Below are 16,415 nucleotides of genomic sequence, written 5' to 3'. Positions count from 1 at the left end.
GGGACGTGTTTTAAAGGTCAGAGACGAATGCCGGAACATCTGAATCATCTTAAAAGCAAGAGGAATCTTGGAATCCCATCACTGCAAGAATGTGGGGTTTCTTAGGGGGGGGGGTTAGTTATGGTGTGACGCAGCCGCTACTTTATAGACTGGTGCTTTTCAAATCCTCTGGGGTTTGGCAAGAGACCGCTGCTTCAGAGCTGGACCTGCATAGATAGATTATGATAACACAATTGGTCCAAACAGAAAGAGGGGGCAGGAATTTCAAGCCATTTCCAGTTGATTCATTTGAACCAGAAGTGAGGAACACTGCCCTCGCAAGATCTCGCAGTCAGGGGCCACATTTCCTTCTGGACAACTTTCTGAGGGCCGCATACAGAAATAGAGAAATGAATAAAACTTTGCCCTTTTACTTTCAGCTAATTCCTCTCTCTGTCCTGTATCTGGAGAGGTATCTTCCAACTTCCAGAACACTTTCCAGCCAGGCAAAAAGTGCCCTGGGTGCAAAGGGGGACCGGTGAGGAGAGCCTAATAGAGAGGTCTGGAAGGGCCACAGCTTCCCCACCTCTGATCTGAACATGCACACACTGGTTTTTCCTGTATCTCGTCCCCTGCTTTTCCACACCAAGAGACAAATGTACGGTAATCTTTGGTTACCTGCCTGGGACGCGTCTGCAGGAGGCCAAGGTCTTCTGTTGCTTGCTTTTCCTTGGGCTCTGGTTACATGGGAAGGAACATTTTGTTGTGTTCATATTGCAGAGGCCTCTCACGTGAGATGGTGCCCCTCTTCAGGGAGGCCTTACCCCACACCAAGGGTAAGAAAACACCCTTGGCTTTTTGTCGTCCCCCCTCCCTTTCCTGGTGTCCTTCAAATTAGACACACACACACAAATACTGGGGTATCTTCCTAATCGCCCTGGCCTCATCTAGCTCAATACCGTTCTCACTAACTGGCAGTGTCTCTCTGGGGGTTTGAGCTGTGATTCCTTCCTTGTAGCGGGTTGGGCTAGATGACCCTAGGGGTCCCTTCCAACCTACAGCTCTGTGATGGAATCGAAGGAGGATGGGGACATTTTAAAGGGTCGATTTCTCTTCTCCCACCCTCCTGTGCAAGTGTAGCACCCTTCCCCAAGTAGAGATGGGTCTCTGGGTCGAAATTAGGGTGCCTCTTTACGAATATGGTTTGGCATTTCACACACACACACACACACACACACACATCACTGGCTTCCTCTTTTAACTTCCTATCACAAACAGCGATGTTTGCCCAATCGGCTTTCTCCTCCCTCTCGCAGAAGAAGTGAAGCTCACACCATTTGGCCGCTTCAAGCCAATTACGTGGCCTTAATCCCATAAAGTCTGTGTGATTTCTCATGACAGCTTGCCCTTTCGGTCAAGATCTAGGCTGTGCGCTTGTCCTTTTAATTCCTGGGATGGAGAGAGAAGGTGATGGAAGACACTGATGATTCCTAGCAGCCTTGTCTCATACTTGGTGTGGATCAGAAATTCTAAGAAACCCAAACAAATCTGCAGTTTTGAAATCAGTGCAGCTTTGAAAGGCTCAGTCTGCCACCATCTTGATTCGAAATGGCATCCAATCTTTCCCCCCCAAAATAGCTGAAAACCTGTTCCTTGATTTCAGGCCCCATCGTGCAAAACTGGGTGTTGATATCTTAAAGTGGTTTTCAAATGCATAGTGAATAAACAACTTTCCAAAATTGTTGTTGTTTAGTCGTGTCCGACTCTTCGTGACCCCATGGACCAGAGCACGCCAGGCACTCCTGTTTTGCACTGCCTCCCGCAGTTTGGTCAAACTCATGTTCGTAGCTTCAAGAACACTGTCCAACCATCTCGTCCTCTGTCATCCCCTTCTCCTTGTGCCCTCAATCTTTCCCAAAATCAGGGTCTTTTCCAGGGAGTCTTCTCTTCTCATGAGGTGGCCAAAGTATTGGAGCCTCAGCTTCAGGATCTGTCCTTCCAGTGAGCACTCAGGACTGATTTCCTTCAGAATGGATAGGTTTGATCTTCTTGCAGTCCATGGGACTCTCAAGAGTCTCCTCCAGCACCATAATTCAAAAGCATCAATTCTTTGGCGACCAGCCTTCTTTATGGTCCAGCTCTCACTTCCATACACCACTACTGGGAAAACCATAGCTTTAACTATACGGACCTTTGTCCAAAATACTTTCCAAAATACAGGGTAGATAATCATAGAATTGTAGGAGGTACCCAGTGGTCATCTAGTCCAGCCCCCTGTAATTGAGTAATCACAGCTAAAGAATCCCTGGCAGATGGTCATCCAACCTCTGTTTAAAAACCTCCAAAGAGGTGGAGTCCACGACCTTCTGAGGTACTTGCTATGTTTGTTGTTGTGCTGTTTTATTTAAGGACAATTTTCAACAACCCCTCATCAAATTAATCCCAGGTTTCATTAGAATATGTTTTTTTTAATTATTTATCAAAATTTATCTACTGCCTAAGTAAATAGAAACTCTTAAGAGGTTTTTTTAAAAAACAACAACAACAACAACAACAACAACAACAACAATCCATAAAATATACATGCAAAGCCCTGGATAATTTTTGGAGGAAATCGGAGTTAGGAAATGTATCAGAACATATAACAACTGCCCTGGCTTCTAGGTGAATCATGGGCTTCTCCCCCACCACCTGTTTCCAGCAGCGGTCAGCTAGATCCTGTTTGTGGGGTGGGGTAGGTTCTCAAACATGGTCAGAAGGCATTGGCACTCCCCTGCTGCCTGTCCCCTGCCTTTGACGGTAGACTGCTTCTGAGTGGGGAGGCTCCACTTAGCCACTGTGGGTTTTGCCTGGCTGCATTTAACTTGGAGTAGTAGAAGAACATCAAATGAACCTGCTGGATCAGGCCGGTGGCCCATCTAGTCCAGCATCCTGTCCTCACAGTGGCCAAACAGATGCCTATTGTGGGAATCCCACAGGCAGGATCTGAGCACAAGATCAACTCTTCCCCTCCTGTGGTTTCCAGCAACTGGGATTCAGAAGCACTTCTGCCTCCGACTGGGGAGCTCAGAGCAGAGCCATCCTGGCTGGTAGCCATTGATCACCCCTCTCCATGAATGCTTCCAGTCCTCTTTCAAAGCCGTCTTTACTTCTGCGTGAAGAAGTCCTTTCTTTTATCCGTCCTGAACGTTCAGCTTCGTAGGGCGTCAAGGAGTTCTTAACATTAGAGAAGGAGCAAAGCTTTTCTCTCTCCACTCTGCATCATTCTATAAAGGTCTGTCACCCATCAGTGGAGCTGGGTGAGTGATGCCTCTAGTTTAATTCCAGCTCCGAGTGTAGCTAATTTGGGAGGCAACAAAATAAAACACCACCACCACAAACTGGCCAGTCAATATAAAACCAAATTTACTGGAATAATAGCTGGAGTAGAGATAGGCTAGCAACTATTCAAACAACAAACATACTAAGGTGCCATGTGCAAGTCAAGACCTGGAAAGACTGTGAACATGGAATGGATAAAAGTACAACTATAAACAAATTACATGCACAGTAAACATTATATGGTTACTAGCCTATCTCTACTCCAGCTATTATTCCAGTAAATTTGGTTTTATATTGACTAGCTAGTTTGTGGTGGTGTTGATTTGTTTTGTTGTACTATTATTATTGTCAACACATTGATACTTCCCTTAAAAGGGCTGCCTTCAAATGTCTTCTAAAAGTGCGATAGTTTTTAATTTCTTTGACATCTGATGGCAAGGCATTCCACAGGGCATTCGTCACTGCTGAGAAGGCCCTCTGCCTGGTTCCCTGTAGCTTGGCTTCTCGCAACGAGGGAACCGCCAGAAGGCCCTCGGCGCTGGACCTCAGTGTCCGGGCAGAACGATGGGGGAGGAGATGCTCCTTCAGGTATACTAGGCCGAGGCACCATACATTAAAAGTACTCTTATAGCACATTAAGAGTCACGGAGAATCCTGGGAACTGTAGTTTCTTAAGGCTTGCAGAGTGACCATCCCCAGCACCTTCAACAAGCTACAGTTCCCCTGGTTAGACGAATAGAGCGAAGTGGCGGTCCTCAGGCTGTAGGACAAAATGTGGCCCTCCAAGGCTTTCCAGATGGCCCTCAGAACTCTCCCTAGGTAGCAACGCTCGCCGGCCCTGCTTTGCATCCTCCTGTGTATATAATTTGGGGGGGGGGGCAACCCACGTTTCGCCATCAATTGGAGCCACATGTCTGGCTTCCTCCCTCCTGCCCCAGATATATTTATCTCCCATCAAAATGTGCAGAAGGGCTGTTCTCCCTTTGGGGGCGAGAAATTCCTTCTCAGCTGAAAAGATCGCTCCAACCTCCAAGGTTTTCCAGCCTCTGGCTCCAGGCGAGTGGCTTTTCTGCGGGCTTTTTCCTCACCCACCCCACAGCACCCCATGTTTCCTGCCTCTTCGAACAGATGGCGCCTCGATGTTTTATGGGAGCCAAGCCTGCATCTCTCTTCCTTCGGAGGTGCTGCCTCCCGGCCGAAGGACTGAATCAACCAGTTGTTCTGGTTGCTGAGGAACGCCGAGATCCAGTTTCTCCAACTGAACCAGCCTCTGAGCCTGGAAATCTTACAGCCAGGCTAGGGGGCAAAGCAAAGACTTGCTGCTGGTGTCGCAGTCTTGCAAGTGGTGTTTTTTGCATAGAGCCACAGTCCTGGGGTCCGCGCCCTACCTGAAGACTTCCTGGAGTCACCTGATTGGCCATGGTGGAAAACGGGACGCAGTTGGTGATGGGCCTCCGCTCTGATCCGATGGGCTCTCCTTGCTATCCATTTGCCACGGCTAGGAGATGTCAGTGTAGAGCAGGCACCCCCAAACTTCGGCCCTCCAGATGTTTTGGACTACAATTCCCATCTTCCCCGACCACTGGTCCTGTTAGCTAGGGATCATGGGAGTTGTAGGCCAAATCATCTGGAGGGCCGCGTGTTCCCACTGGCAAGTGGGAAACACTGGCCTGCGTGTGCTTCAACTGGAGAACAGCCTTTACCAAAGGTGTCATGGGTTTTGAAGGCACTCGAACTCAGGACGCAAGGGAGTAATGTGCTAAGAGGAAAAAGGCATGCTTGGCGAACCCTCACCATGATCAACTCCCGCCCGGAAACCTATGTCCCCACTGTGGAAGGACGTGTGGATCCAGAATTGGCCTCCACAGTCACTTACAGACTCGCTTTTAAAACTGTGCTTATGGAAGACAATCTGACTCGGCTATGAGGGATCGCCAAAGAAGAAGAAGAAGAAAGGTGTTCTGACTCGGTACACTGCATGTCCCTGTTTCAATCATCCCTTTCATTCAGAACCATGAGGACTAGGGTCTCAGTTCCCATTGCCTGCAGCTCAGTGGCATTGCTGAGAGAGCTGCTGCCAGTCAGTGTAGTCAATACTGAGCTCGATGGGCCACTGCTCTGGCTCAGTTAAAGGTAGCATCTCATGCCCGTGTTCCTAGGTTGCCAGCGCTCTGGTAGAAATCTCCCCCCTTGCTTTTGTTCCTTCCTTCTCGTTGCACTCGAACCCGCAGCACAGGTATTTTCCTTCCCGAAACGCCTCATTCCTGCCCCAGCCATAAAAAAAACCTACACAGGGAGTGCTTTCTCTCACCCACTTTCACGGCGCACCTCCTGTGCCCTCTGAAAATGTCTTCTGCTTGACAGAAGGTGCCCCGAGGCGGGAGAAGCAATAAATAATACAAACGCCGGGTGCAGTCTCTCTCTCTCCCCCCCCCCCCCGGTTTAGAGCTAAAATTGTCTTTTAAGAGGGTGGGGAGAAAGAGCAAATTTCCGCAAGAGAAGCTGGTGATTCACCCAGAGAGTGCTTTCTTCTTTTTATGAGGGTCTGTCAGGCAATCTGGAATTAAGAAGTTCAGAAGGACATTCCATTCTCTTTCTCTCGGGCAAAGGTGTAAAAGAGAGGGATTGTGTGCTTGGATCCTGCTAAAGTGTTTCCCATTGGGCCACTGTGAGGACAGGATGCTGGACTGGATGAGCCCCCTGACCTGATATAGCAAGTTTTTCTTCTTCTGTTCCTGTGGAACCTCCAGGTCCAGAGGCAGTCTATCTAGATTCTTAGGTTCATAGGGCATTGGGCCACTATGAGAACAGGAGGCCGGACTAGATAGATCCTCTTCATCCTCATCAAAGAGCTGGGCCAAATCTGCAAAAAGCGCCACTTGCAAGACTGCGAGGGCCAAATCTGTCCATTTTAGATTCTCTCGGCTTCTTTCTCTTTTTAAAAACAACCTGAAGTGCTCCAGATTTCCGCAAGTTCTCCTGTCAGCTTGGATAGCTCAGTGGGTTAGAGCATGATGTTGATAATGCCAATGTTGCAGGTTCAATCCCCATACAGGACAGCTGCTTATTTGGCTGGATCAATAGATGATCCTCAGGGTCCCTTCCAACTCTATGACTTGCAATCTGTTTGCAATCCCTGCCCCTGCAAAAAGTCCTCATGATATTTCATCCACATTAATTTCTCCTAAAGCACACATTTTTGCAAATCCATTTTCGCCCGGGGTAAATTGCATATCGTATGCTATTTTTCTTTTGCACAGACACTCTCATTGTTGTTGTTGTTTAGTGGTTTAGTCGTGTCCGACTCTTCGTGACCCCATGGACCAGAGCACGCCAGGCACTCCTGTCTTCCACTGCCTCCCGCAGTTGACTTGGATTACTGTGATGTTAAAAGGTCTGCCTTGGATTCGTATCGAGATCATTCTGTCATTTTTGAGATTGCATCCCATTACAGCTTTTGCCACTCTTTTGTTGACTATGAGGGCCACTCCATTTCTTCTATGGGATTCTTGCCCACAGTAGTAGATATGATAGTCACCCGAACTGAATTCGCCCATTCCCTTCCATTTTAGTTCACTGATGCCCAGGATGTCAATATTTATTCTTGCCATCTAATTTTTGACCACATCCAGCTTACCTCCGTCCATGGTTCTTACGTTCCAGGTTCCTATGCAATATTTTTCTTTGCAGCATCGGACTTTCCTTTCGCTTCCAGGCATATCCGCAACTGAACGACCTTTCGGCTTTGGCCCAGCCGCTTCATCAGCTCTGAATCTACTTGTACTTGTCCTTCGCTCTTCCTCAGTAGCATGTTGGACGCCTTCCGACCTGAGGGGCTCATCTTCCAGCGTCATAGCTTTTATATGCCTGTTGTCTTTGTCCATGGAGTTTTCTTGGCAGGGATACTGGAGTGGCTTGCCAGTTCCTTCTCCAGGTGGATCACGTTTAGTCAAAACTCTCCACTATGACCTGTCCATCTTGGGTGGCCCTGCATGGCATAGCTCATAGCTTCTCTGAGTTATTCAAGCCCCTTCGTCAGGACAAGGCATTGATCCATGAAGGGGACACTCTCATACACCCCGGTATTGCGTTTTTGTTGGAGACCGGCATTGCAAAATGAAGAAACGTCCGAGTTTCAAAAGTTGGCTGTGTTTCATTCCACGCTCCTGATTTCTGTCTTTATTTATATGAGATGATGGGCGGATAGGCAATATCAGGGACATGCAGCTCTTTGCTTTACAGTATTTATTTAGAGAATTTGTACCAGGCTCCTCAGCCAAAAGACGCCCCAAATTGCCATACAAACAATCCATCCGAGCAAGACAGTCTCTGCCTGCAACCCTATAATCTAAAAAGACAATGACACACAAGAGGAAAGAGCGCGTGGAGGGCAGAGGGGGGGAAGCAGTTCTCATGAAGACCAGGAGGCATTGGGAGACTGGGTAGCTCAGTGGGTAGTATGTTGCTGATAACAGCAGAGTTGCAGGTTCGGTCCCCATGGGGAACAGCTGCGTTGCAGGACTAGAAGCGCCCCAGGCTTTCTTCCAACTCTAGAATTCAATGATTTCAGGCAGAACTGTATGGAATGAACCCTGCTTCCCATCTCTCCCACTGATGCAGCCTGATGGATTGGGTGCTGGCTGACTGAGCAAAAGAAGCAAAGGCTTCTCAAAATTGGGGCTCTTTCTCTCTCCAGTCAATGGAAAGAACCACTTTGCTGCGTGTTCTGATATTTGACTCCATCCTGGGACTCCGCCAAGCCCATAAAAGTGGCCAAAGGTTTAAGAGGCAAGCTGCTGGTCCACATTTCATCATGCATTCCTCTCTCTCTCTTCCCCCGCTTAATCCCTGGCGCTTTCCTTGATATCATGAAACCCTCCAGCCAGGGAGTGGCGGCTTCAGAGCGGAGCCTTTCGCTTCTGTGCGTGAGGAGGAAAGAATCTCACTGCGCATCTTGTCATGCGGCCTCCTTCACAGGCTTGAGCGAACAGGCAGACGGGGCTGGCCTTAGGTCGTCCTCAGCGCCACCCAAATAAACAGCATGAGACCCGGCCTGCGGCGAAGGAAGGGCGCCCAAGAGAAGCGTTCCTCCCTCCCTCCCTCCTCCTCGTGCAGCTGCAACACAACAGCCCTGCAGTGCTGCCAGCGGGACTTACTAGCAGGGAGTTGCTGTTCTTCCACTTACTCTTGCAGCTCAGATGGGACGGGGCCTGGCAGTGGCTCTAATGAGATCTCAAGTCAGCTGGCCAAATTGGTCAGGTCTTCTGGGCAGGCACCTGAAGCACCCTTTCTGCATCAGAGAGGTGTCAGACCGGCTTAGAGAAATGGCAAGGCAAACGGGGGCCTTTCTTCACATGGCCCCCACCGGCATGCCCCTTTCCTGCAAAGGCCCAGAATTTCAATTCCTCGGGCCAGCTCCCCAGCTCCAAAAGGCTGCCCCCCCACCTCAGCCACAGCCCCCAAAGCAGCAGAGTGTGTTAATCAGCTCGTAGGCACCAGGCATCAAGGCTCATGAAACTATGGCACTGGCTCCCTCGGGAGCCACCAACTTGAATGGCTTCAAAAGAGGATTGGACAAATTCACGGAGGACGAGATTCGAGAAAGCTATTGATGGACAGCTACCAGACACGGTGGCTGTGTTCTACCTCCACAGCTGGGAGGGAAAAGTGCTTCCGAATCCCAATTGCAGGATACCACCGGAGGGACGTGAGTTCTTGGGCTTGGATCCTGCTTGCTGGTTTCCCACAGGCAACTGGTTGTCTGGTCGCTGGACTAAATGGGCCACTGGCCTGATCCAGTAGGCTCTTAGTATCCATTGACTCATAGCATTGCAGAGTTCGGAAGATACCCAAGAGTCATCTAGCCTAACCCCCTGCAAGGCAGGAATCTGAGCTGAGCATCACTGCCTCAGACTGGCTTGACTACCCCCTCCCTGGCTTGGAGGGGCCGCCCCTTGTCGTCTGTGCCGCTGACCAGCTCCCCCTTGCGCCTCTTCCCGAGAAGGATGGGGGTTTCCCCTGGGCCGCTGCTGCCGGGGGAGCCTTGCCAAGGGGAGCGCTTCTCCTTTAAAGCAGCCACGTGGGCCCGCCGTTGGTGAGGAGCCTGCCCTGCTTCCCCCCGCCGAGGAGGAGCTGGCGCCGTGTCAGTTTCACCCGCCCAAACGCAGCCTGCTCGCCGGGGAAGAGGAGGGTGTCGGATTCGCCAAGGACCATCCGCGCATCCCGCAGGAGGACCCGCAGAGCAGCAGCAGCGGGAGAGAGAAGGAAGGAAGGAAAGAAGGAAGGAAGACAGGCAGACCCGGGAGGGGGACGAAGCCCAGCCAAGCGCATTGCAGCAGCGGGAGGCGAAAGAGGAGCCCCCACTACGCGCGCGCCCTTCACCAGCCCGATCGCCTCTGCGCTTCTTGCTCCTCACATCGCAGAACCTGGGGAAGCAGCTTGCCAAGCCGCCCGCCCCCATCCCCAAAAGGAGGGCCCTTCCCTACTACCCTGCAGCCAAACTAACGAACACAAAACGCCTTTTTTAATTTTGGAGAGGGGCGGGGCTTCTGGAGACCTTGCGCCCTGAAACTGCATCTTTTTGCACACCGGGTTCCCTGGGAACTGGAGAGAGGGTTTCTCTCCCCTCCTCCTCCCTCTTTGCGTTTTGACTCTTAAGGCACATCCACACACAAACACCCCTTCACCGGCTCTTGCAGCCCCCCCCCCCATCGAAAGATCAACACTCCACGCACACCGGTTATTATTTTTATGGGTCACAAAGCGACGTCGCCATGCTCTCCATGTCCAAGACCTCTTTTAAAATTAAGCAACACCAGGATCCAGGGGTAAGTCGGCTTCTGGCGTTGCAACGCTGAAAGGGGTTGGAGAAAGGGGGTTCTGCTGGCGGGGTTAATGGGGGGCGTGTGTGAACGGTGGGGTTTGAGGCTGGGTCCCCCACCCCGTGCTGGAACCATAGGAAATGCTGTTGGATGCTGCCCATGCGTTTTTCACAGACAATTATTCTAAAAGATTATTTTAATGTTCCAAGAGGTTGGAAAATGCTGGCCATGAATAATGAACTTATGTCATCTAGGGCATCTCTCTCTCTCTCTTATCTATCTAGTTTTCTGAATTAAACTTTGCAGATTTGCTTTTGCTTCAGGGCACAGCCCTTCTGAACACTGTGTGCGCGCCCTACCTTTAAAGCACATTCAAAACACACGCGCCCCCCCCCAATAAGAATTCCAGGAACTCTGGTTTACCCCTCAGAGAACTACAGTTCCCAGCACCCGAGGCTGGTTGGGGCTGATGGAAGCACCTTCCAAAGGAGCCACTTTTTGGAGGCTGTAATGCTTGCAAATAGCAGTTGCTGGGAACTCCAGGAGGGGAGAAGAGGGCTCCTATGCTCAGGACCTGGTCTTGCTTGTGGGTTTCCCATATGCACCTGGTTGTCCACTATGAGAACATGATGCTGGAGAAGATGGGCCATGGGCCTGAGCCAGTGGCCGGGCTCTTCTGAGGTTTTTGTGGAACTTCCAGCTCCAGAGGCAGTCTATCTAGATTCCTATGATTCCAATGTTCTTAGGGGCATTGAGCCACTGCTGGACTAAATGGGCTCCTGGCCTGATCCAGTAGGGCTCTTCTGATGTCCTTATACTTGCGCAGGAAAAGAAATCCCAGTTAACCTGCCTCCCCCCTGCAAATTAACCATTGATGAATGCAAATGTAAAACCAGCCTTTCAACACACTGACTTCACCTCCTCAAAACCGGGAAATTCCCCCCCCCTTAAAACCCCACACACCCAATTGCTTGTGGCACCCTTTCTTTTGACAGCCTTAAAAAGCATTGCTTGCATTTAAAGACACGCACACATGTTGCATTGACTTGTGTTTATATAGGATTTTGAGCACAACTTTGCCGAGGGGATTCCCTACGTCTGTTTTCAAACATGTTTCCAAACACAGCATTCTTTCTCCTTGCTTTCCCTTTTAAAGAAAAAAGAAAAAGAAAAAGACCAGCGATAATTTTAGAAGTGGGTGGTTTTTTTCGCTGTACATAGTGTCCTTGGCCGCTGAGGGCAACTTTCCCATTAATGATTCACAAACTCCCCCCCTTCAAAGTTCCTTCTTTCTTTAAACAAAAACAAACCTTCTCTCCCTCCGTGCCTCTGTCCTGGCTCTCCAGTTGGTAGCTAGGAAACCCGGGTTTGGCTTGAACGCCTCATTCCATTGCTCCAGCAACGACCTAGCTAGCTGCAGGCTTCAAAACTGCTTACTCCAGAGTAGCAGTGGGATCTTGCCGGAACACGAGGCCAGGAAAAAGGGAAAACAGGTTGGAGACAGTGGCTCTGAGCCTTGATGAAAGGGGGCACCGCTTGATTTTTAAAAAATAAAAAATAAAAAGTGATTTATGCATACAATATTTCCTTCAGATGGAATGCATTTCTAAGTTAGGTCTGAGTTTCTTCCTGGTCTCTTGTGATCTGGCTCCCTCTGCCCTTCTGCATTCTTTGCATAGTCATCAAACAATGTTTTTCGAATTGAGGAAGAAAAGAAAAGAATGCAAGGAGGGAGCCAAGTAGCTTGGTTTGCTGATCCCATGAGAAGGGCGCCTGTAGCTCAGCGGGACACAGCACCTGCCTGATCTCAGAAGGCTTCTTCAGGTAGCCCTGCGAAGGTTGCCTGTGTGAAACTCTGGAGAACAGTGTAGGACAGGCATCCCCAAACTGCGGCCCTCCAGATGTTTTGGCCTACAACTCCCATGATCCCTAGCTAACAGGACCAGTCTTGGGGAAGATGGGAATTGTAGTCCAAAACATCTGGAGGGCCAAAGTTTGGGGATGCCTGGTGTAGGAGATATTGGGCTAGAGGGACCCCAATGGCCTGCCTTGCCACAGCTTGTTCATATTTGAACCAGCTCTTTATTCTGAACTCATGAGGACTAGGGTATTTTAAAGACTGTAGTTCAGCACTTGCACTGCATGCAGAAGGTCCCAGGTTCATTCCCGACCTCTCCAGGTAGCGGAGAGACCTGGTGGATCTGAAATCCCATAGAGCCATTGCTGCCAGTCAGTGTGGGCAGACCTGAGCTACATGGGCCAATGGTCTGATTCAGGATAAGGCAGCTTCCATACACAGTCGTACCTTGGATCCCAAACACCTAGCGAGTCGAACGTTTTGGCTCCCGAACGCCGCAAACCCAGAACGGAGTATTCTGGTTTGCGAATGTTCTTTGGAACCCGAACGTCCAACGTGACTTCTGTGGCTTCCGATTGGCTGCAGGAGCTTCCTGCAGCCAATCGGAAACCATGCCTTGGTTTCCGAATGTTTTGGAAGTCAAATGGGTTTCCGGAACGGATTCTGTTTGACTTCTGAGGTACGACTATCTATCTATCTATCTATCTATCTATCTATCTAGATAGATAGATAGATAGATAGATAGATTTATTAAAACTTTTCACATTACAATAAAAAACAAACTACTGTAAACAAAAAAAGTAGAAAAAAGAAATAATAATAACAATAATATATTTATTTATTTATGCCCCGCCCATCTGGCTGGGTTTCCCCAGCTACTCTGAGCGGCTCCCAACAGAATATTAAAAACATGATAAAACATCAAATATTAAAAAGTTCCCTAAACAGGGCTGCCTTCAGATGTCTTCTAAAAGTCAGATAGTTGTTTATTTCCTTGACATCTGATGGGAGGGCATTCCACAGGGTGGGCGCCGCCACCGAGAAGGCCCTCTGCCTGGTTCCCTGTAACCTCGCTTCTCGCAGGGAGGGAACCACCAGAAAGCCCTTGGAGTTGGACCTCAGTGTCTGGGCTGAACAAAGAAAAGAGCTAGAACAGGCACCCCCAAACTGCAGCCCTCCAGATGTTTTGGCCTACAACTCCCATGATCCCGAGCTAACAGGACCAGTGGTCAGGGATGATGGGAATTGTAGTCCAAAACATCTGGAGGCCCGAAGTTTGGGGATGCCTGAGCTAGAAGAATACAGAGTCCCCTCTCACGGATGTAGCCAAACTTTTATCCCACAGAGAAGGATGCAGGCAGCTTCCTGTAGGAAAGGAGGAATGAGTGTTTTGCTCTCGCCTGAGGTGTATGGTGACAAGGAAAGGCAGGTGCTCTCCTTCCACCTGGTACCTGGGAGCCTATAATTCACTGGAGTGCGTAAGGATTAAACCGGTGACCTCCCTATGCAAAGTGGAGACCCCTCCACCACTGAGCAAACAGCCTTTGGGGTGAGGTGTCCTCTTCCTTCGCGATTCAGCAGCTCACAATGTTCAGCCACAGGAAGCCTACCAATGTTCCCAATCTCCTCCTTCTTGCAGGGGGTTGGACGAGAGGAGTCTTGGGTTCTTTGCTACGATCCTCCTCCTCCTCCTCCTCCTCCTCCTCCTCCTCCTCCTCCTGAAAGGCACCAGGCCAGCAAACGTGCCAATAACAAAACAACGTTGAAAAATTCTAAATACTGGGATCTCAGGGTTGCCAGTAGCAGGTGCTTTTCAGCCACCTGGGAAAATGGAGATGTTTCACCATCCCTTCTGAAGGCCAGTCTTGAAGGGCACAGATGCACCTTGCCAAGGATGGAATCCCAATACTGCCAGTAGTGTCAGGCCAATAGTGTCAGGCTGGGGGCATTCTCAGCCCTAACAACTCAGGGCCGCAATACCTCAAGGACCGACTCTTTCCATATGAACCTACCCAGACCCTGAGATCACCTTCTGAGGCCCTCCTTTGTGTTCCTCCTCCTCGAGAGGTCCGGAGGGTGGCAACACGAGAACGGGGCCTTCTCTGCAGTGGCTCCCCATCTGTGGAATGCTCTCCCCAGGGAAATTCGCCTGGCGCCTTCATTATACACCTTTAGGCGCCAGGCAAAAACGTTCCTTTTCAACCAGGCTTTGGGTTGATCTGATTACACCTTTTTTAAATGTGGTGGGTTTTTTGTGTGGTGGTGGGGTTATTGGGTTGTTGTTTTTATTTTGTATTTTGCGGTTTTATATCTTGCTTTTATCCTGTGAACCGCCCTGAGACCCCCCGGGTATAGGGCAGTATATAAATTAGGGCGGTATATAAATTCAATAAATTATTATTATTATTATTATTATTATTATTATTATTATTATTATTATTGGAGTAATTTTGTTGTTCCCGCAAGGGGACAATGACAATAAAGATATCTTACATCTTTATTATTATTATTATTATTATTATTATTATTATTATTATTATTACCTGGAGATACCAGCGGGACCAGGGACCTTCTGCATGCCAAGCAGGTGCCCTGCCACAGAGCCACGTCCCCTTGGCAAAATCAAGAGGGACAGAAAGTCTCGCAAACAGCCAGGGCCTCCTGCTAAAAAATAATAATCCCAGAGACCCAGAAGGGAGAGGAAGGAAATAAGCGTGAACTTTGCAAAATCCATAGCTAGGCTCTTCCCTCGCCCTGCCACTTAAGAACATCGGAATGACTCCATATTTTCCTGATGGATCAAAGGTCCCGGCCAGCCAAACGCTGTAGCACGTCTGCTCACCCCCCCCTTTCTCCTTGCAGACGAAGGGTCCAAAGTCCCCCGACATGAGTGACAAGAGGAACAAATCCTGCCACGCTCTCCAATGCATCCCAGGTATTCCGATTTTACTTTATTTCTCAACCCTCTTTCATGCGATCCCAAACATTAAAGCACAACGCCTCGTTTAAAGACGACTCAGTGTTGTATAAAACACCAGGTCCCAAGGAACGGGTTGATATTGAGAGGTGGGGATAGAGAATGGAGGACGACGGTGCGCTATATAGAGATGTGGTCATCTAACCCCCCCCCCCTGCCGCCCCCCCAAAAGGATATTGCAGAGCTGGGAAAAGGTTCAGAAAAGGGCAACGAGGAAATGGACGACAAGAGGTGTCCAAAATGATATATGGTGCAGAGAGAGCGAACAGAGAATTTTTTTCCCCCTACTGGACATCCAAGGAATGTTGGAAGATTCAGGACAGTTAAAAGGAAGCCGTTCTTCACACAGCACAGAGTTGAACTACGGAACTCACTGCCTCATGAGGCCGTGACGGCCACCCAGCTGGATTGCTTTGAAAGAGGGTTAGAAATATTCATAGAGGGGACTATCGATGGTTACTAACCCTGATGGCTGACCTCTGCCTCCGCAGCTGTGCTGTCTTGTGTGCGAATCCTGAATTGCAAGTTACCCTCAGAGGCATCTGGTTGGCCACTGTGGAAACAGGATTCTGGCCTGATCCAGCAGGCTCTCCTTATGTTTTTAAGTCATTCCTTAAAGAAACATGCACCGTTCTTTGGCTACGATCCCATGGGGAGGTAGAACTTTCCCCATGGGCGTGCATGGAGGAATTTGTCGTGTGTGTGTGTGTGTGTGTGTGTGTGTGTGTGTGTTGCAAGGAGGGGTCTCCCCTCCCCGCCCGCTTTGCTGTGTTGTTGTTTTTCTGAGAAAGAGAAAGGCTTTGTTGGGTCTTTTATTTGAATACAAGCTTGGGGCGACCCCCCATGAGGGAGCCACAAAGGGTTAAGGCTTCCTTTTCATGCTCGAATGCAGCTGTCCAAAGGCATTCTTGTGGGACACTGGGAAGAGAAGGGAAGGGCAGCTATTGGAGCAGATGGACCCCCCTGCAGGCACCACTGGGCCACATGGTCCAGTCAGCCGGGGAAGTCACCCGTGAACAGGGAGAAATGGCTCTGGAAGAAGAGCGCTGCAGGGACAAGCTTCTCTGCCCCCTCTCCCATTGCTCGGATTTGAGGAGGGGGATTCTGTCGGGTTTTATTTCCTTTTGTTGTTTAGTCGTTTAGTCGTGTCCGACTCTTCGTGACCCCATGGACCATAGCACGCCAGGCACTCCTATCTTCCACTGCCTCCCGCAGTTTGGTCAGACTCATGTTGGTGGCTTCGAGAACACTGTCCAACCATCTCGTCCTCTGTCGCCCCCTTCTCCTTGTGCCCTCCATCTTTCACAACATCAGAGTCAGGGCAGTCTCGAGCAGGTCGGGCGCCCTGGCGCTGAGGCGCGGAGATCGCTCCGGCTCCCCCCTCGCAGCGCACAGCATGGCTTCCGTGCGGCTTTGCCACGCAGTGCCCCGCCTGCCGGCCTGGCGCCCTGGTGCCCCG

General features: G+C 49.8%; 1 protein-coding gene and 1 long non-coding RNA gene across 3 annotated transcripts in view; one reads left to right on the top strand and one right to left on the bottom strand.

Moving 5' to 3' along the window:
• Nucleotides 1-9,468: 9,468 nt before the first annotated feature.
• Nucleotides 9,469-16,415, top strand: part of MTMR11 (myotubularin related protein 11) — a 30,026-nt gene continuing 23,079 nt past the window's right edge. For both annotated transcript variants that reach the window (XM_035097948.3, XM_088660045.1), the window contains exons 1-2: nucleotides 9,469-10,127; nucleotides 14,842-14,914. In XM_035097948.3, coding sequence (XP_034953839.3) covers nucleotides 10,074-10,127; nucleotides 14,842-14,914 — 127 coding nt within the window. In that variant the 5' untranslated portion in view covers nucleotides 9,469-10,073. The remainder of the gene's footprint in view (nucleotides 10,128-14,841; nucleotides 14,915-16,415) is intronic.
• On the bottom strand, nucleotides 11,065-11,750 carry LOC148683199 (uncharacterized). Its single transcript, XR_015947554.1, has 2 exons — nucleotides 11,432-11,750; nucleotides 11,065-11,268 (listed from the first exon to the last, which is right to left on the bottom strand). It is a non-coding gene; the product is annotated as an uncharacterized LOC148683199 (long non-coding RNA).

Source organism: Zootoca vivipara, chromosome 16, assembly GCF_965207765.1.
Source record: "Zootoca vivipara chromosome 16, rZooViv2.hap1.1, whole genome shotgun sequence".
Classification (NCBI taxonomy): Eukaryota; Metazoa; Chordata; class Lepidosauria; order Squamata; family Lacertidae; genus Zootoca; species Zootoca vivipara.
The sequence above is the reverse complement of the archived record's forward strand: the minus strand, read 5'-3'. Positions and strand labels throughout refer to the sequence as shown.